We start from the raw sequence: 20,813 nt of genomic DNA on the forward strand, positions 1-20,813 counted from the left end.
CCGGGGGATTCCAGGGAAACATTTGTAAGCCTTCCTGCTGAGTGCCGGCAGAGCAAACTGCTTTATACATTGTTCCGTGTCGTCTGTTCCAGTTGCACTTGTTATGTAACAAGGAGCCAGGGTTTGAAGCTGCTGCAAAGGTTTGATTGTTGGTTTACAGAAATACATCCACTTGTCTTCTCTTGTGTAGAAAGGCATTTCCATTTCTTTCTCATTTCATGTTGATGCAGATGAAGCTCTTATTCCGCCTCATTCTTCCCAGTACATCTCACTGCATCTGCTTCTCTTCACTGTTGTTGCTGTTTTCCTCGCCCTCCTTCTTGTGACTTGCTGCAGGGCCAATGTGTGACCCCCCCCCCCCCCCCCCCCCCCCCCCCCCCCCCTCCTGGGCTGTGCCTGGCCTACATGGCCTACCCCGATGCTCCCTCTGTTCCTGCAGAGTGTGCAGGCGAACACACCGCTGCTCCTCTTCCTCTGTCTCTGCTGAGAGGAGTTCAGCTGAGGTGATGGGGGAATGAAGTGTCCTGGTTCACAGGGTTCTTCCTGCTCAGTACACACACACTGCTTTTGTTTTAGAATGCTGACGTTTTATACAGATTTTCAATCAATCCAATTCAGAGGAAATAAAAAGCAAAGTTGAACTAACTAGTAACTTATATTTCATGACTGCTTCCAACCTAGCAGGACACTCTCCTGTTACGAATGAATCTCATTTATTTGTGTGGCTTTGACCACCTTACGTATGTTTTTATCATTATAGATTGAATTGAAGGAGATGGGCTCATTCTATGCCTCCTTTGCTGCATGTTCTTCAAAGTAATGCAGTTTAGTGTGAAGGCAGGAGGAGACCTTCAATGTGAAACTGGTGCTGACAATGAAAACAGATGGTTATTGCTGTTGTTATTGCGTTCATTGCAACAAGAACAACACAATAGAAACATTTACCAGTATTAGGTATACAATTCAGTAGAATTATTTAGGCCTGTTTGCACATACATACTTACTCATTTTGCTCTTACTCATTCAAGCTTGAGAGTTTCTTACACACACAAGTGCCATTGGCTGCTGGAATGATTCTTTAGGTTTGTTTGAGGTTGCACCTATATTTAAGATACAGAGAGGTTTATTTGTAGCGTTTCAATGGTTGCTCACAATCTTCCTATCTGATCATTTGATGCTTTCTCAGACCACCAGCAGACTACTTATGTGTAATCCTGCATTTAAATGCCGTTTCCCCCTCAATATTATTGTCATTTGTCAAATGTGTCGCAGAAGTTACTAGAAAATGCAAATGGACACATCGTGAATGGCTGATTCACTTTTCCCAATCCTGAAAATCTGTTGTTGACCGATGTAATTGTGTGAGAGGAGGTTTTCAACTTGTCTGTGAGTGCATCCCTCCCTCCAGGAGGTGTTTGTGTGCTGCCCTCACTACAGTCTGACCCACACAGGATGAGCAGTAGCCGTGGTAACAGGGCATCTAGGCTGGACCAGCTCAATTTGGAGTTAGGATCATGTTTTTTGTAGCAGACTCTCACTCCTCAGGTGAGATGTTATTAATTGGACTAGTGAGCAGCTCGAGTGTTTCACAATCCTCAACATCATGCCAATATTACATAAATCATGTTCTTACAAAACCCTCGGATTTCTCTTCCCAGTTTGTCTATTATTACACCACACCTGTATTTGTTTTATATCTTCCCAATATACAAGAAAATACTAGTATTTTAAACTTGTGATTAATGATCAAACATTATTATTGTGATTAACACGATTAGGGATGTCCCGATCACCTTTTTTTGCTCCCGATCCGATTCCGATCATTTGATTTTGACAATCTGCCGATACCGATTTTTCCCGATCCGATCTTTATGCAATGCATTAAGAGAAAAAAAAGGAGAAAAGCATTCAAGTTGTCCCTTAAACCTCACGTTCTCCACCACAGATAACGGCTGGTCATCCAACGCGATGAATTCAGCTATCTTGGCTGTTATTTTTTTGGCCTTTTCACTGTTTTTAAAAGTCTCTGAAAGTGTTGGTTGTTTCAGTGCTGTTACCCGAGTGGCCGCTGTGTACTCGTTGTGTTGTTGTTGGTGTTTGTTTCTCAGGTGGCGTATTAGATTGGTACTATTGTGATTGTGTAATTTTAAACCAAAACTAAGGCCTCAGGATGACTTTAAGACGTGAACATGGTCATTTTTGTTTTGTAACATTAAATAAAATAATAAAAATATTTTATAAAAAAAAAAAAAAAAAAAATCCCGATCCCCGATTTTTTTCCTCCCGATTCCGATCTTTTGAAAATCACGTGATCGGCTCCGATCCCCGATCACGTGATCGGATCGGGACATCTCTAAACACGATTACATTTTCTAATTGTTTGACAGCACTGGTGTTAACTGAGAACTGGTTAACTCTCTACATAAACAACATTTCTGTTTGCAAAGACCAAATGAATTGCTGTATTTAACTGTTGAGAAGGCAATGCACTTCTAGCTCTTTGTCTGCCAGAAATTAAACAAGAAAAAATCAATTCAAATCACTACAGTATTTCCTTTTAGGCTTTTTGATATGTTCAGACCTCCTGGACTTGGTCAGTGTAAGCTTATTGTTTCATCCAAGCAAAAAGCTCTGACTTATATTTAAGTGTCCTCTGAGGCTTTTATTGTGAAAAGTAATCGTGGAAGAGGTTAGGGTGTAATGCTCTGAAACGGCTGTTGACAATATGGGAAGAAATACAGGTCTACAGAGTCTCTTTGTTACTGTGTTAGTCTGTGTTAAGAACAAACTGCAGATGACACAATGTAGGAACTAAGCAAAGGCCACTGCTTCTATGATGTATTCCCTTTCCCTGTTAACGCAGGTTAATGCCAGGTGACGAAAGGGTCTTGGAGAGTCACTAAAGAGATTTCACTCAAAGACGTATAGGAGCACTCTCCTTATCCCTTCTGTTCACTGTTTTAATGAAATTACCATTTCATAAGTGAGAGTTTGATTCAAGTATGTTCTGAGCATACAATTTATAAGGCATTTATGGATTCTTGATGCTAGAGGTGAAAACATATTCACGATCAACTTATTGCCAGCAGAGAAGACTGCTGTGCTAATCCCTTTCCATGAATGTCATGAATGGATTGACACATGCAAAGGAATAGCAGGCGTCTGCTGCAGCTGGAGCTTAGCGACAGGTCTGCCAGCTCTAACCACTGAGCTATATGGTGGCCCATGAATGCCAATCTTGCTGTTGATGTGAGCTTGTTCCAGTCCAGATCTGTCTGAGTGTACTACCCTGTTCTGAGCTCCATTCACACACAGGCAGACATACTGGATACTGAATATAAGGAAAGCTGGGAAGACCAGAGTGCATAATCACAGCGTGGCCCCCAACAACACTCTGCAGCCAACCTCCATTTCAGGGTCTGCATTTCTGAGGATTGATGCGTTTTGACTTTGTCTGCTTAAAGGGGACCTATCATGCTATACTTGAACAATATATTGTAGGGCCATACCTATATAAAGTATATAAATATAGTTTTTTTTTTTCAAAATACCAAACAGATCCTGCATTTTAGCCATGCATCATTTCGCTCTATTTGCTCTTTCCAGCCCTGTTTTTGCAGGGGGCTGATTCTGTGAGCTGCAGCTGACCACGTGCTTTGAGATCAGCTGCTGGGCTGTCAGAAGAGGGGGAGAAAAAGAGATCTCCGTCCTCAGTGTTTTATTCTTATAGAAGTAAGAAGAGAAGTAACGGGGCAGAAACCCTCCTTTTTACGCAGCGGTCCAGACATAGACATCAACACCTTCATGCCGATCTAGATCCCTCCGCTTCGCGTCGGGCTCCTGATCAGCCTGTCGGTGTTCTTTTCCCCATAATGACCGCGTCGCTGCACATTATCCCTTACATATGATTATATAGAGTCATTATTCATTTGTTTTAAAGCAGGAGGAGCAAACGCTTGCCTCGGGGAGGGAGAAAAAAAGCCACAGCGGAGAATAAACAGAAGGGCAACCATGGCAACCATGCACGGGAAGTCTTCTTCGCTGCTTTTGTGGCAGACTACAGCGCCACTTACAGGCCTGGCATATGTACTACAGCGTCTCCAGCGCTTTCGAGCGGCAATGGCCGGCCGTGGCCCAACCCCACATTCCCCTGATAGGTGGAGAGTTGGCCCAATAGCCGTAGCGCCACCGTCCTGATGTCAGGACAGTGTTCAAATCTGGATCAGTTTTTATCAGATCCGTTGCAGCCCCTTTTTTAGAGATTTGGGTATGGAGGAAAATAGAGAGGGTTGTGTTTTCTGACACTTGGTGAGTTCCCTGGAACACCGGGGACACATATTCATGTATAAAAGACGTACAAAAGTGCATTTTGCATGATAGGTCCCCTTTAAGAAAGGTCTGGCATGAAGCATCTTCCATGTGGTCAGCCGGCCTTGTCTGCTCACATGACGGCTCTCCTGTGCCGCCTGTCTGCTCTGCCGGAGAGATGCCGGGGGATAGCTGGCATCGGGACACATCCATGCCAATCCTCCAGCAACTGGGAAATGCTGGCTACAAAGTGGTCATTAAGAAAATTGGGAGGCTGGTTCTGTTCCCTGTCATGAAACTGGGGCAGGGGGACAATGAATTGGTTTCCATTCAACTGCTTACTTCCATCAGAGGCTTCATGTTGGACCCAGGTGCAACTGTACCTACCTTCTTGCATTGTCACAATTACAATGATTTGACAAAGCCAGTGTCGGGATCAATCATTTCTTTACATACGGTCACACAAGCAGTCAGAGGCAGCACATTGACGGCTGCTTCATTAAATTGGACTTGTTCCAACTTTTACACTCAACTGATCTTAAACATATGATGCACGTCCACTGATGGAATATTTTAGAACAGTCAGACTTTAGACCGTTTAGTTTTCTGAATTGTTGTTGCCTATCTAAGGAATGCTACCTGCTGTCATCAGAGCCAGTGTTATGTTGTTTGCTAGAGAAGGCACATGACATGTCACAATCATAGAAATCTGTCTAGGAACAGCGCCATGTATGCACCGGGTTTCTGTACCAAACTCTACTACTCTGTGTAGAACGAGTGTGCCTAGTTGAAGTTACCATTATTACCTTGACTAAAACATTCCGTTGAGGCCTTATGCACTGTGCAGAGGAGCAAAGAAGGACGTTCTCTAGCTTGTTGAGGAATAACCAAGCTGGGATGTCATTTCTCCTTGCCGCCTGGTTTGTTGCTCGGGCAACCAGCCATGACAGACCTGGCTGTTCAGCGGATGGGTGGGGGGTGCACAGTCCAGGGAACAAAGCCCAGACATAGTCTGCTCCAGGCTTGGGAAACAACCTAGCAGCTGTCTACTACAGCATAGATTTGCTGGTGGTTTTGAGATAATCGTTGTTCGATATTCTGAGGAAATATGATGCTGAGACTGAAATATGTTGCATGTCATATTTGTGTTCACATTTTTGTTTCCAGGCACAAAAAAAAACCTGCCATTGGAAGTCCTGATCAGGGACTGCTATGCCTGTCACAGTTTTGCACCGACTGCAAAACACACTTTTTGCATGGAGCTGTTCATGTATTGAAGTGGCTGTGGCTGCTTTAACTTTTACCTTGCCTCCCTTATAATGTTTAACACATCCTCTGAAAATCAAAACTGCTGAATAATGACATGTCTTATGTTTGACAGCCCCAGAATGAACTTATTTCTGTATTAAGGCCCCTACACACCAGGCCGATATCGGCCGTCTTGCGTTGTTGGGCGAAAACGGGTTCCTTGTCGCCCAAAGTCAATTTGGTGTGTCCCGAACCCTCGGCCGTGACACGCCTTATTTGGCCTTTCACGATCGACACCCGGCCGATTCAACATGTTGAATCGGCCGGGTGTTGGACACAAGCTATCGGGCCAAGAAACCACTCTGATCAGCTGTTCAGCTAGCAAATGAGAAGCGAAACGGAAGTGAGGGACGTAAACAAACGATTTAAGGCACAAGACAGCAGCTAAACCCCAGCAGGTGATACTTAAAGACATCAAACATAGCCCTTAAATGTCCTCTCTTACCTCCCACACATAGCAGGGACATCTCTGATATCGGCGGGAGCGTCCCCGGCTGTCCTCTGCTGAGAGCTCTGTGATTTGTTTGGTCAAGTCCGGTTTTTCATCTCATCGTAAATTTAGCAAGAAGTGGCCATTATTACATTGCTGACTCAATAAACTACACACCCGCCAGAACACTGCGATCATCAGATGCAGGTCTATTAACTGTGCTTTTATAGTATGTCTGCACTTTATGTGCTCATTTCATCATGCATGTATTTTTATATTCTAAAACATGTTTTCGATGGACGAGAGTGAAAATGGAACGGCACCGGCTATTTGTTTGTATATCAGTCTGTTCTTCTTCTCTGTCTTCCGGTTGTTGCCTATTTTGAATGACGAATACACACTACTGCCGCCTGCTGGTAAGGAGAGTTATTGCCACTCACGCATGCGCAGTTCGTACGTGCTCGGCTGTAGTAAAGCGGTGTATTTCAGTGCGACACACGGCCAAGACGCAGGAGAACTCGTCGATGGATCTGTCGGTGTCGGATGTCGGCGAGTTCTCTGGTGACTGCCTGGTGTGTCAGGGCCTTTAGGCTTGATTCAAGATGTAACACCATCGCTAACAATGGCAGCTTGAGGCTACTCATTTGTAGTTGTCAGCTCAAAGATTTAAAGGTGAAGCAGCAGATAGGTGTGGACTGATGGTTGTGTGGTGGGAAAACAAAGTGCAAATAAGCTGCAATTGTGGTGTTTTATCAGGTGAAGTGTGGCCAGCTGGACCTTTGGTAGGCTCAGCTGAAAGCCCTAGAGATGCTCTGTTGTGTAGAGAAGTGCTAGAGTGAGATTTCTATCAAGGATTTACCTTTTGGGGGCTGGGGTAGGCTGCTCAGTTGTCCCCCTTAGCTGGTCCATCAAAAAGGTTAGTCCACTTTTAAGTGTGGCTCAGCCATTGTTTTCTTTAGTTTCTGTGCAAACCAGTATCCATTGAAAGCAGGACACAACCAGGGATAAGGATTTGCTGCTTAAAAAAATCAACAAGTTCTGCAAATGTTCTCAGTTTCTTTGCATATGTTTCCAGCTCATGAGCTGGGTGCAGCCCTCCGGTCATTCAGCACCAGCGCTGACAGTAAATTACCTTGTTTTACCCATAACAGGTATGGCTGTCTAACTGCATTGCAGTGTAAACTATGGCTGGTTACCAGGCAGAGAAATTCAACTTGGCTCCCAAGAAAAAAGTCAGCAGCAAGACTCAGTCAGGACTGATGCGAGGGAAATTGCTTCTTAAGAAAACCACTAAGATTATGCCTGCTTCAGAATCAGAAATCCTTTATTTATCAACAGTGGGGACATTTACAGTGTTACAGCAAAGGGGACATTATAGATAGGTAATGCATACATACAATGAGTGGACTAACATGTTAAATGAAGTATTATAAAAGTAAGTGAACATATAACAACAAAAATAGTGGGGGTGGGGAGGCTGGCACTTGGCAGAGTGGACCTCCTCTACCTCAGCGCTCCTCCCCCTGAGATAAGCCCCTGCCTCCCTCCTTCACAAATCTTCCAGCCCAAAGGCAGACAGGAAACTGCACATGTGGCGAGGGAATACACACAGCAGCCCCCCCTCACGCTGAAAACTAGCTCCCTACGCTGATTCCTACCTCGCTCTATTGAAACAATCTGCTCTGATTGAAGTCTGTCATGTATGGAGATTCAAAATGTCTGTTTCAGAAAGGTGTTGGTTAGCTTGTTTATCTCCTGCTGTCTGTCAGGGGCTTCTGCTTTGCCGTTGCTTAGCGACTGCAGCAGAATCCAACATTGTGTGTGTGTGGCGATATATATATATATATATATATATTACGTAACAGTAATAATAAAAGTAGTAATTGGGGTTATTTAACATTTATGATCAGTTTCCAGAGATAGTCAAAAGCAGACCCTTGCATTAGATACTGCTGATATGCGACATTCCATTATCAATATGTAAGACAACTTCAAGGTCAGATACTGACTCGGGACCTCAAGGAGAGTATTTGCTAAATTGGCTTCACAGTGCTTCATAGGTTTAACATTTCTGAACGAGTCCTCATTTAGCCAGGCAGCAGGCACTCAAAGGACAGAAAGACAAATGTAAATGTTCCTGTTTTATCTCAGCGTTATGGACAGATCTCACACACACACACACAGACAGACAGACAGACAGACAGACAGACTCACAGACAGACAGACAGACAGACAGACAGACTCACAGACAGACAGACAGACTGACTCACAGACAGACAGACAGACAGACTGACTCACAGACAGACAGACTGACTCACAGACTCACAGACTCACAGCAGGCCTGTTCTGACACGCTCATTGTTTTTCACCACCACGTCTCATCTTGCATCACCCTCTCCTGTGTGGAAGCCTGTATCAGATGGAGTTGTGTACAGATGCTGAGAATATTTCTTTTCCACTCTGGGTCCTGTCATCTCTGCATTTGTGACCCCGGGACTGCAGCATCACATCATCTGTCATACCTTAGCAGCAGGATGGAGGTGTGTGTGTGTGTGTGTGCAATGGAGCAGCAGTGCCCTGCTACCACACTGGAAAAAATGCTGCTCCAAAGATAAGTACAAAAATAATGAAAACAAGGTGTTTTCGCTTGTAATAAATAAAAATAATTCTGCCAATAGAACAAGTGAACATTTGCATGGTAAGATTTCTTGAAATGAGATGGGATATTTAGATAAATGAAATCTTGTAATTAGCTGGTTTATATTTGACCAGAATCAGGAAATGTTGCTGTCCAATGAAAATGTGAAAGAAAATGTTTCACTCACTAGATATTAGACAAATATACTGAACAAGATTTCAAGTTTTTGTAGGTCAATGCTGAGATAAAGCAGGCAGAGCCCCTCTCCTGCTCGACACTGCCTCCTCCTGTCCTGCTGCTAGCCTCTCTGCTACAGGAGGAGAGGAGTGAGTAAGCAGCTCAGACATTTGTAAGCCTTTGTTTTCATTTTGCTGCAGCTGTTATTATCTCTTATGTAACTTGATGAAACATGCAGGCTCCTCCAGCGGTCTGCAGATGAGAGCTCTGTGCCAGGCTGACAGAGAGAATGGGACGGTGCAGTCTGTCTGCAGCATGTTCACCTCGGATGACTCTAAGCAATGTGTCTGGGAGTGATGATGTCACACCACTTTTCTTATAAATACTGTATCTCCCTCTCTCTCTCCAGCGGCTCACCTCACTTAACATCTCTCAAGACCCCAATTGACTCCGTCCACCCACAATCCTCTCTGTTTAGGAATTAAGCTAAAGGGCTGCTTTGGCACCTGCATGTCTGTCATAAATCATGGTGTTTCAGTTGTGTCCCTCTCACCATCTGTGCTGCCTGGGTCAGGAAGTGTCAGGGAGGGATGCTCAGAGGCCTATCTGAGGCTTCAGCTGCTCAGCTTATGTGTGTGTGTTCAACAGACACTTTGGTTGCATGCTGGGAAAAAAAGTGCAGATGATTGAGTCAAATTGGCCTGTAATACTACCGTATATTGTGATGTGACAACATAAAATCCGATTAGTGAAGTGTGACATTTTTCTTTTGGCGTGTCCTCAATTTCTCAATTCCATTTGGTTTTTTGTTGTCTCAGTTGGCTTTCTCTTTTTCCAAGTGCAGATATTGAACATGGTAGAAATTAGCCCAATATAATCATTACCTTATTCTGGAAATGTGATTGTTTTGGTTTCTTTTCTAACAGTTTTGCTTGATGTTTGAGATGCACTATGGCCTATTGATTAAAGACTACCTGATTACAGAAAAAATCAAGCCGTCTTAGACCCCGTCTACACGGAGACGAAACGGGTAAAAATAAGAAGTCCCTCCATCACCCTGTTCTGATGGATCAGATCTGCCAGCCAGTTCCCACTGCCGTTACGCAACACATAGCGGTCCAAGAAGACCAGCTGGCTCTCTGGCCCGTAGAACCAGTTGTAGTTAGAATCTGCAATGGCCACCGTCCGCTGAAATCCTGGTGAAAACACAGGGGGAACTTTATTGGTGGACAAAAAGACAAATAAAATGCTCATGTATGACTGATGCTGAAATGTGCAGTGCAAACAAGGCAGGAAGAGATGACTGTGTGGAATCTTTGTCAATTCCAACAAACTACCACACAGAGCTCAGCACAAAGAATTGTCCCTGAAGTCACAGATATGTTACAAAGATGCCCCCCCCCAGCATGAACCTCAGCCCCCTCTGCTGTGACCCGGCTCAGTCCACAGCCCAGCACAGATTGTTGGCACTGATTTGTTGTCTGTACTTCTGTTAGTTATCTCACTATGCTGCTGAGAGGGTTCTTAGGCCCTAGCCACACGGAAACGAAAACGAACCGAATTCGATATCAAAAAAGTCTTCCATCCACACGCAATAGGCACCAGAAACGTGTCCTTTCACACGAGACCGCTCGACCCGCTGGAGACGCTGTAGTACATATGCCGGGCCTGTAAGTGGCGCTGTACTTCCGCCACAAAATACACCAAAAGCAGCGAAGAAGACTTCCCGAGCATGATTGCCATGGTTGCCCTTCCGTTTATTCTCCGCGGTGGATTTAGCAGCAGAGGTGGGGAGAGGCAGGGCTCTGGCTGTTTCTCTTTTTCTCCCTCCCCGAGGCAAGCGTGTGCTCGCCTCCTGCTGTAAATCTCCACGGTAGTCCACCAGCAGATGAAAAACACCCACCTCTCTAGGGTTGGGAACCGAAACTCGGTTCCAGATGAGAACCGATAAGAAAATGCCGGGTACCAGGTACCCATACAAAATACACAATTTCGGTTCTGCTGAACGGTTCCTAAACGCGGTAGACCCTGTATTCCACCGGGTCCGTCTGCGCCGCGGTGACCCGGTGGAATACAGCCAGGGTAAGGGCGGACTGGCCATCTGTGTGTTCAGTGCAGCAGTGTCAGAGCAGTGCATTAGAATGTGAGATGATGTTGTACAAACTCAACATCATGTCGGGTCAAGCAAAGCTTTTAATATGTGTTTTAAATGATTGCAGAACATGTGTTGTGGCCTGATGTAATGAAATTATATAATTTGACAATATTTTCAAACTTCTATATCAAAAATGGATTGAAGTCTGAACTTATGCTGTCTTGACAAAGTTGTATTTCTTACAGAATTTTTTTATGAGACACCAATTTAATTAAATGATATGAAGAGTTTTAAGCTAAAACTTGAGCCACTAAACAAGAAACGTGATACATAAATATGGTAATAAATGTAAGTCAAACTAAAAGAGTGATGTAAAGGCCAAAGATTCTGTGAATAAAATGTTTAATTAGTTTCTGCATTTTAAAATGTTAAACGCATTAGGTTATGGATAAATGACATTTGTATGCCTGACGTTGGTGTTGTGTTGCAGGCCAGAAAACGTGCCTCCACCTCCACGGAGTGTTCCCCTACATCTACGTGCCGTACGATGGCTACGGCCAGCAGCCGGAGCGCTACCTGCGGCAGGTGGCCTTCAGCATCGACAGGGCCCTGAACGTTGCCATGGGAAACCCCGCTTCCTCCGACCAGCATGTCTTCAAGGTGGTGCTGGTCTCTGGCATGTGAGTGATCCACCGTTTGTTCACAACACACTGAGCTGATGGAGTAAAGATCTGATCAAAAAAGCAGTGCAACAGACACGAATAAGATAACAATGAGGACAAGGCTTTAAAACATGAAAAGCGTTAAAGGCAGTGTGTTAATGCAGTCTTTCTTCCTACAGGCCTTTCTATGGTTACCACAGTAAGGAGAAGCGCTTTATGAAGATCTACCTGTACAATCCTCGCATGGTCAAACGGTAAGCTCACTGCAGAATGATGCTCTTTCATCCCAATCAGAATTCCTTTATTTGTCCTACAGAGGGGACATTTACATTGTTACAGCAAAGTATAGATAGATAGAGATGATGAACAAAAGAATGTACAGAAATTCACATTCAGGGAAAATACGTAAGTAAGCAGTATTTATAAAATAGTGTAACATTATAGAGTGGTAGCGGGTAGATTGCACTAGTAAATCAAATCAAATATTTTAATAATAGCATACATAATTTTGTTGGAATGGACTACCTAAGAAGTAGCAGCCAGTAGTAATAGTAGCTAGTAATTATAAGTAGCTTATAATAATATGTTATGTGATAATATAAATATGATATAAGTAACTGTTAGAAACATCATATCACAACCTTGACCTTCTTGTGTGTGTGGGGGGGGGGGGGGGGGTGAGACTGCTGGATGAATATGGAGTAACCTCTGCTTGTTGTAGGGTGTGTGAGCTGTTACAGAGTGGAGCCGTGATGAACAAGATGTATCAGCCCCACGAGGGCCACATCCCCTACCTTCTGCAGCTCTTCATAGACTTCAACCTGTACGGCATGAACCTGCTGAACCTGGGGGCTGTCAAGTTCCGCTCTTCCCACCCCAAAGGTAAAGCTTCACCCCCCCAGCTTTATATGTGGCCCTGTACTCCACAACGTTCACAGTTCTTCAGTGCCAGTTAGACTGCGAGTGTGACAGTAAGTGCACGACTGATGTGAAGTTGCAAGAGACTTTATCTTTGTTTTGGTTTATTAGTTAGATTTACAGTACTTGTTGCAGATCACACATTGTTTTCTAATTCTTTATTGTTTAATTAAATCATAAAAAGAAATTGTTTGAATGAATTCTCACATTTGCCCTCACACCCTGTATGCCCTGTGCTGTGGAGCTAGTTGCTTCTCCTGCTGTCTCCCAGGAGGACACTCTTCTGTGTTCAGTCCCTGCTGGAGAGTGTGTTGTTTACAGGTAGTCCTGGCCTCTCCTCAGCCTCAGGAAGCCTCAGTTGACTTCTTAAGGCTCTTTCTCTCTTTTCACCCTTTATTTATTTTTCATGTTTTGCGCAGTGTGCCACTTCCTCCCTCTTGTTTAGTCTCTATATTACTTGCATTGTTTTTTCCTTATTTGGTCACCCTGGTGCTCTCACTGCTGCTCAGCAATGAGGCAAAAGTATAATCTACTGGCACACTGCCTCCTGAAAACCCTTAACAGGGAAACACAGACAGAAACATTTTATACACAATCAAAAGGTGCGAGAACAGAACAAAAACAAACTAGCAGATATACTGTCAGGGCGCTCCGACACTATTACAAACAATTACTTGTAAGTCTGTAGTTTCAGCAAGTGTGATAATCAGAGGGATGAGTGATAATCCTGGAGAAAAGTTGTGTGGAAAGGGAAAGATTGAGCGTTGAGCTGTCTCTGACTTTTTCTAATTTAGTACTAATACATGGTTACATGCTTTAATGTTTAAACACATTGTTTTTCTCATACTGTCTGAATGTACCTGTATTCACACTCATGATCATTCATTAGCCATAAAACACAGTGGCCTATGCTAGTTTATGTCAGCAAACTATACGTACAGCTCATATGTATTTTTGTGTAGCTGATATTACTGTGTCACGTTCTCCTGTTCTTGGTCTACTGTTTATGTTTATGACTTAGCACTTCTCAGGTAAACATTATAATGGTTTCATTAAAAAAATTCAATAATGCCCCCTTCCCACCAAAGTGGTTCCAGGGCCAGTTCGGAGCTAGTGACCGATTAATAACCAGTTCTTCCTGTTTCCACTGCAGCGGGGCCGGCTCTTAGCCCCGAAAACCGGTTCTTATCTGGCACCCAAAAAATGCTCGTCAAGAACAGAGAACCGAATACGTCAGGCATACGTCCAAGGCTGGGGCGAGATTAGCGTATCACTGCAGCGGTGGGTAAATGCCGCTGAACCACATTAGCCGCTTTCACACCAAGTACTTTGCCGTACTTAATTCCCAGTACTTAGTCCCGCCGAACTCTTTACTAGTAAATCGCGTTCACACCGGAATAAGTCCCTGAGGGAGGATTAGGCAAATGAAGCCGCTGACGTCACTTTTTCTTCTTCTGCTTTGGGTTTACTGGCAGGCCGCAAACAACTTCACGGCGTATACTGCCACCCGGAGTCCCGGGTAAATCGCCAGAAGCGCCGACACCTCCTCATCACTCCACCGTTCCCACGTTTTATTTTGTGTTGCCATAAGTTACTCTCTCTCCGTTGGTGCGCTGGGCTAATGCTAATAATGCTAAATGCGAGCAAATAAAATTGCGGTTTCACAAAACCTTTTGGGAGTTTTACGGGGCGTGGTTTGCAATCCGCCCAGCCAATCAGAAATGGGAACCTTTTTCTCCCCGATGAAAGTACCTGCTCTCTAGCAGGGACTGAAAAGGGGTGAAAAGGTTTGCATGAACTAAGTTCTAGTTCCAGATATTTTTGTTGTGAATGCAAAATCCCTATAAGAACTATCGGAACTATTCCTGGGAAAAGTACTCCGGTGTGAAAGCGCCTATTGGTAAACAATGAGCCACTGCATTCTGGGAAAGAGTATAACGGCAGTGGAAACACAACCGGTTCCAAAAAGGCGAACCAGTTTGGAACCAGAAGAGCACTAACACGGAGCTAGAACTGGAACTGGTTTGGTGGGAAAGGGGCATAAGAGGTAAACCCACTGTGTGTCAACAGGAGAGATACTGGTCATTTCCTGTTTGTTGTGGGTTTCCCCTTGCTCTTGGTCAAGTTGCCTAATGATGAGTCTTAGAATAAATGACTCCAGACAATTTTGGGTTAACTGATTGAGACTTAATTTGTCATTTATGCCTCATGGTAACATAAGCTGCTACCTCAACAAAAGGTGCTGGTGTCCCTGAACTAAAGGAGAATCTGTCACAGCCACACAGCTGTCTGTGTGTAAAGGCTCTGAAGTGGCACCTCCTCAGATCCTGGGGGACCCTGGCTCTAACAGGCCCATTTCTACTTCCTGCTTATAGAGACTAAACTATGTTTGATCACAGTTTAGTCCCCCACACCCTCACTGCGGATCAGACCTCTCCCCCCACACACAGCAGGGCCATTTTCATAGATGGGGGCATTCATGATTCAGGAAATAATTACACACATACCCTAAATACGTTTTTTTTTTATAATCCTCACGCTTGACTCCCTTCCTACTAAAGCAGAGAAAAGAGGCTCCAATGCCCTGTACAACAAAGATCCTGAATAACCCCCAAAAGAGGGACCCCTGTTTCACTTCCTTCTCCCTGCAAGCTCAAACTTGAAAGCAAGTTGTTAATCTGGGATGGAGAGGGAGAATGATAAAAGGGACTGGCTTTGTATAATGGGCCAGTTTGAGGTGGATAAAGCATTAGTGTGTTTAAAAGTTCAATACACTGCCTGTACAACTGTCAATACTACATGTAGAGTATATCCTTGATAAAACGACACAGCTGTTCATACCTGCTCAAGCCTGGTTCACTACACAAGTGGTCCTCAAACCTTTTTCAATAATGTACCCCCTTTGAAAAATAAATTCAGCCAAGTACCCCCTGAACAGCGCAAAAACTTTGTTTGTGGAAAAAATGCCTATATAAAGAGGTACAGTACAGCGCTGCATCATCAGTGTCTGATTTATTAAAACAACAACCTTGTAACTGAGAAACACTTAAATGCTACATTTCAAATGTTTACAATCCATCACTAAATTCATGGCAAACCAATTTTAACATCATGCAATAACACTAAGACGACATTAGTTGCATTGAACTGATCTTTTTAATAAGTTGTAATTACAATTTAGTGAGAAGTGCAGTTATTATACTTCGCGTTTTGAAATATAAAAACCCACACTGCTCAAACTTCGTTACTTTTCCTAAAATTGGTATATTTATTTATTTATTTTGGGGCGTGGGGAATGAAGAGAAAAAAATATGAGCATTTATACCTATAACCGCTCATATAAACAAATGCATAATGCTGCTCTATACTTTGAGGCCACACCCCGTTGCCAAGCAGCGCTTATTGTTTAGCTGTCCTTTGATAAGCAGGCAGTCATATCATTAGCTAGAACTAGCTAGATCTGATCGATATGGCGAAAACGCGAGTGAAGTCTAATCTGACGGGAGAGAGAGATCAGCTCCTGCTGACGGAGACACGCAGCTCTGCATGATCACCTGCAGCGGTGAGCAGAGCAAAACACACACTAAGAGTTAGACCATCACACTTAGCTATTTGATCTACTCTGGAACTAGCTAAACAAGTTATAAATATGTTTATTCTTCACTGTCGGGTCACTTATTACAGGTTCAGTGAGCTGACCGGCTGTCAGGAGAGAGGGAGAGAGACCGCTCCGTTTATTTCTCCCATTTTATTATCCAGAATTACTGTAAACTTTTGAATAAAGTAGTTAATCTACTATTAATAGTTTGTTTAAATGTATTACTTATGTTGTTTTTCTTCATTAACATAAAATAAATCTCACGTACCCCCTGCAGTACTCCAACGTACCCCTAGGAGTCTGCGTACCCCCACCACTGCACTACACTGTTTCAAATACTTTATCTTATTGTAGTTCTAACCACCATTATCCTCACTAAGATAAGAGACATTCTGCTACAAAAAGGCCAACTTAGGCAAACCCGAGGTTAGCCTATCTTATTTGGAATAAAAACACATTATTATTATCCTCATCTAACCATTGTAAACTCCAATGATGATTCATAATCCAATTTCCTGCAATGTTATAATGTCAACAAAACTAAGGAAACCCACATCGTTTTAAAAATTAGAATATTTCCTGAATGCCAGTTTCACCAGCTACAAGATTCATTTCAAGAACACATGTCTACCACTTCAAGAGTTGAGCATGGCGGTTCATTCTGACACGCAAAGAGAAATCTTAAGCTTTTTCCACAGTTCTGAGATTACTTTCTCAATCATTGCAGATGATTAAATTATCCCACTTATATTTGACATCACATTTACCACGTGAGCAAACTGTATATTGTTTCATAGTCTTGCCAGGTGATGACAGCTCCTCTCAGAGTGTACAGTACCAGGTTCTCTGCTGTGTGTTTGCAGGAGACGCAGCAGCAGCCCCACACAGGCACACTCCCAGCATCAGCCTTCTGAAGAGCCCCTGCACCGCCAAGCTCAATGACAGCACCCTGGGGGGCACTTTTGTCCGCTGGGAGGAGAGCGCTCTGCCCTGGTAAGTTCCCCCCCCCAGTCTGTCAAATGAAGGAGCTCTTACTGAAATGCTGATACCCCCTAATAATAGCAATAACCAACCTTGAAGCTAAAATATAATTATATATAATTTCTCTAAACCATTTAATCTTGTCTATCTGCAGTTATTCCCTTAAAAAAGAAAGTCACAACAGTCTAACTTTCCAACAAGTGGTACAACATCATTTTGTATAGGATGCCTTGTAGCATTTTGTTGCTACTTTAGTATGATTCTTGTGTGTGTGTGTGTGTGTGTGTGTGTGTGTGTGTGTGTGTGTGTGTGTGTGTTGTGTGTGTGTGTGTGTGTGTGTGTGTGTGTGTGTGTGTGTGTGTGTGTGTGTGTGTTGTGTGTGTGTGTGTGTGTGTGTGTGTGTGTGTGTGTGTGTGTGTGTGTGTGTCCACTGCAGCTCCCTGATGTTGGATGAGGTGGAGAGGCAGAGCACTTGTGAGCTGGAGGTGGATGCAGTGGCAGTAGATGTCCTCAACCGCCTGGAAATTGAAAGTAAGATGACTGAGGGTGCGACTCAGTGTGAGATGCACCTCGTCTGGCTGACTTTCACTCATCTCACACCATCTCCACATATCAAATTCATGAGACACAAACACTGTGTGGCGGGGATAGGTTAAGCGAGATGAGGGAACACAGGATGGAATATACAACATTTAAACAAAACCCATTAAGCCCATGGCATTATCTGACAAAGCTATGCAACAAATGCAACCACTGTTTCTGTGGGGTTCTGCTCCTTTCTGCACAATATGAACACCTCATATTAAGTCACTTTGTCTTTGCCTTTTGTTGCAGTTTTCTAAATGTTCAGGCAATATATTTCTGGGTTTCATCATGGGCTTACTATTTCTTACTTGCAGTCTTCAGAATAAAAGGAATTCTGATTCTGAAGACTGTAACTAAGACATATGCCCATGCTTGTACTTCTAAAAAGATTTTAAAAGGAAGAGTCCAAACCAAAGCTGAAAAACATGGCATGCTTTAATTAACAAAAACACTCATGTTGTAGGCTATCGTCTCCCTCTCTGGGAAACACAGAAATGTCCTCGTCCAGGGTTTCAATCTGAACCATGCTCGTAAAGTCACAATGTGGCTTTTTGCCTTTTTTATCCCTTCAGCTAAAGCAGGTCAGATTGGCAGGTAATCACAAGGCTGCAGTGTTCTGTTGTGGTTTCTTGATAAAACATTCACACATGAGGCGCATTCACACCGCAGTACTTTTCCCACAAAGGTTCATGAGAACTTAGTTCATCAGAACTCTTTAGTTCTCATGAGCTAAGTACAGATCGCGTTCACACCGGAATAAGTCCCTGGGGGAGGATTAGGCAAATGAAGCCGCTGACGTCACTTCTTCTTCTTCTGCTTTGGGTTTACTGGCAGGCCACAAACAACTTCACGGCGTATACTGCTGCCCAAAGTCCCCGGAGTTGGGGACTGGCTTCAGTAGAAGCTGCTGGGACTCCCAGCAGCTTCTACTGAAGCCTTCAGAGTAAATCGCCAGAACGCCCACACCTCCTCATCTCCACCGCTCCCATGTTTTCTTTTGTGTTGCCATAAGTTAGTCTCTCTCCGTTTGTGCGCTGGGCGAATGCTAATGCTAATAATGCTAATGCAAGGATAATAAAATGGCGGCTTCACAAAACTTTTTTTGAGTTTTACGGGGCGTGGTTTGCAATCCGCCCAGCCGACATAGGAACCTTCTTCTCCCACGAAAGTACCTGCTCTCCAGCAGGGACGGAAAAGGGGGTAAAAAGGTTCTCATGAACTAATTTTAGTTCCGGCTCTTTTTGGTGTGAACGCGACATTTCGGAACTATATCGGAACTAAAGTGGGAAAAGTACTGCGGTGTGAATGCGGCTATTGGTACGTACAGCCGTTCATCTTTTGCTGGGATCTGAAGCCACAAGTGTGTTAGAGCTTTAGAGAGCAGCTCAGCGAACATGTTAACCAGGCTGAAAGTATTGTTCATGAGTGAATGTGCATGGAGGCTGGAGGTATGCAGCCACTCCTCATGATTTAGACCAGGCTGGATGTAGAACTGTAAACCACATCAAGCATCTGGTTGAGAGTGTCAAGAAAGGAGAACAAAAAGGCCACTCCAGGGCAGACAGTGATGGGACTCATAACAGAATGTCAGTTATGCTTAACATTACACTTTGCCTTTGTTGCAGGTTAAACACTCTTCATTGACAGAGGTACAGCTTGATAGTTCTGTTAGCTGACACTTTGTTCTGCGACTCTCCTCTGTTCAGATCAGATCGGCAGGAACCCGGGCCTGCAGGCCATCTGGGAGGACGAGAAGCAGAGGAGGAGAGAGAAGAACCAGGAGTCCCAGATGGAAACCCCAGAATCCCAAGGTGAGCAGATCCACAGAGTCTTTGTTGTGCCAATAAGGTCAGAACAGTTTACTTTCAAAGTGACAGAAACCTACGAGAATGCTTTTACTTTAAAGAATAAGGCAAGCTTTTTTCTTTTTTTCTCAACGTGTCCCATAAAGATCAACACCAACAATGGGTTTGTTTCTCAATACTTCCTGACTTCCCTCTATGGAAGACGTGCATTTTTGGGTCCGTAATACTGTTATATTTTTACTTATGGCCAAATGATGACCTAATACAGCTGGTCATTGTACTTTGTAGCTAAATGTACTCAACAGGAGGATATAGTGCGTTTCTTGGGGACTATTTCCAGCTGCCGATTAATCCACATTTGGTTCACTTGTGAGTGTTTGTGGCAGCAGGACAGTGTAGATAGAAGCCTGTGTGTGTGTTTGAGTGAAAGTAAAGCCCAGTGTGTGTTCATGGTGCTAACAACAATAGAGTCTAAGACACTAGCCAGGGGATATAAGAGTAAATCACAGATCATGATAAAAACACTCACTTTAAGTTAAAGTGGACCTATCAAGCTATATTTGAAACATATATTGTAGGGCCATACCTATATAAAACATGTCTTCAAAATACCAAACAGATCATGCATTTTAGCCATGCCTCATTTCGCTCTATTTGCTCTTTTCCAGCCCTGTTTTTGCAAGGGCTGATTCTGCTTTTGTGGCAGACTACAGCGCCACTTACAGGCCTGGCATATGTACTACAGCGTCTCCAGAGCTTTCGAGCGGTCTCTCATTCCCCTGATAGGTGGAGAGTTGCCCATATAGGCGGAGCACCCCTCAGGAATCTTTGTTTGCAGTTTTCCGGGAATAATGAATGCACATTAAAATCGTTTGTCTGATGTTTTCCAGATCGTGGGTTTGTCACTTCAACAGAGAGCGAGAAATTCTTCATGAAGAGAGTCGAGGAGATTCTGAAGGAGAATGATTTTGACGTGTAAGTTCCTCTTCTTTCCTCCGATCTACTATCGCTTTTGGACTGATGGAAATCAGATGTTTCTGAACTCATTGAATCTAATAGTTGTTCTTGGACATTATCCCATTTCACTGGCGATTGCCCCTCCCTGGCAAGCAGAAACAAACAACGTTTGTAAACAAGCACAAGATGCTTCCAGTCACATTAGTGAGCCCCAGTCCACATGCATCCAGAGCTCCTCATCTGGGAATCTTCATAGAGCATGTCCTCACCCACCCTCTGCTTGCAGGGCAGGGGAGGGATGGAGAAAGTGAATTGCGAACAGATATTTTGAGGGGTTGTGGTGTAGGGGGG

The 20,813-nt window shown here is 43.8% G+C and overlaps 1 protein-coding gene across 1 annotated transcript in view; it reads left to right on the plus strand.

Annotated features, from left to right (window-relative positions):
* The window catches only part of rev3l (REV3 like, DNA directed polymerase zeta catalytic subunit), a 71,904-nt gene that overhangs the window by 14,755 nt on the left and 36,336 nt on the right, over positions 1-20,813 (plus strand). The window contains exons 2-8 of the mRNA XM_034150328.1: positions 11,447-11,636; positions 11,798-11,872; positions 12,340-12,500; positions 16,998-17,127; positions 17,552-17,646; positions 19,407-19,511; positions 20,396-20,480. Of these exons, the coding sequence (XP_034006219.1) occupies positions 11,447-11,636; positions 11,798-11,872; positions 12,340-12,500; positions 16,998-17,127; positions 17,552-17,646; positions 19,407-19,511; positions 20,396-20,480 (841 nt within the window). The remainder of the gene's footprint in view (positions 1-11,446; positions 11,637-11,797; positions 11,873-12,339; positions 12,501-16,997; positions 17,128-17,551; positions 17,647-19,406; positions 19,512-20,395; positions 20,481-20,813) is intronic.

This window comes from Trematomus bernacchii, unplaced genomic scaffold (assembly GCF_902827165.1).
Source record: "Trematomus bernacchii unplaced genomic scaffold, fTreBer1.1, whole genome shotgun sequence".
Classification (NCBI taxonomy): Eukaryota; Metazoa; Chordata; class Actinopteri; order Perciformes; family Nototheniidae; genus Trematomus; species Trematomus bernacchii.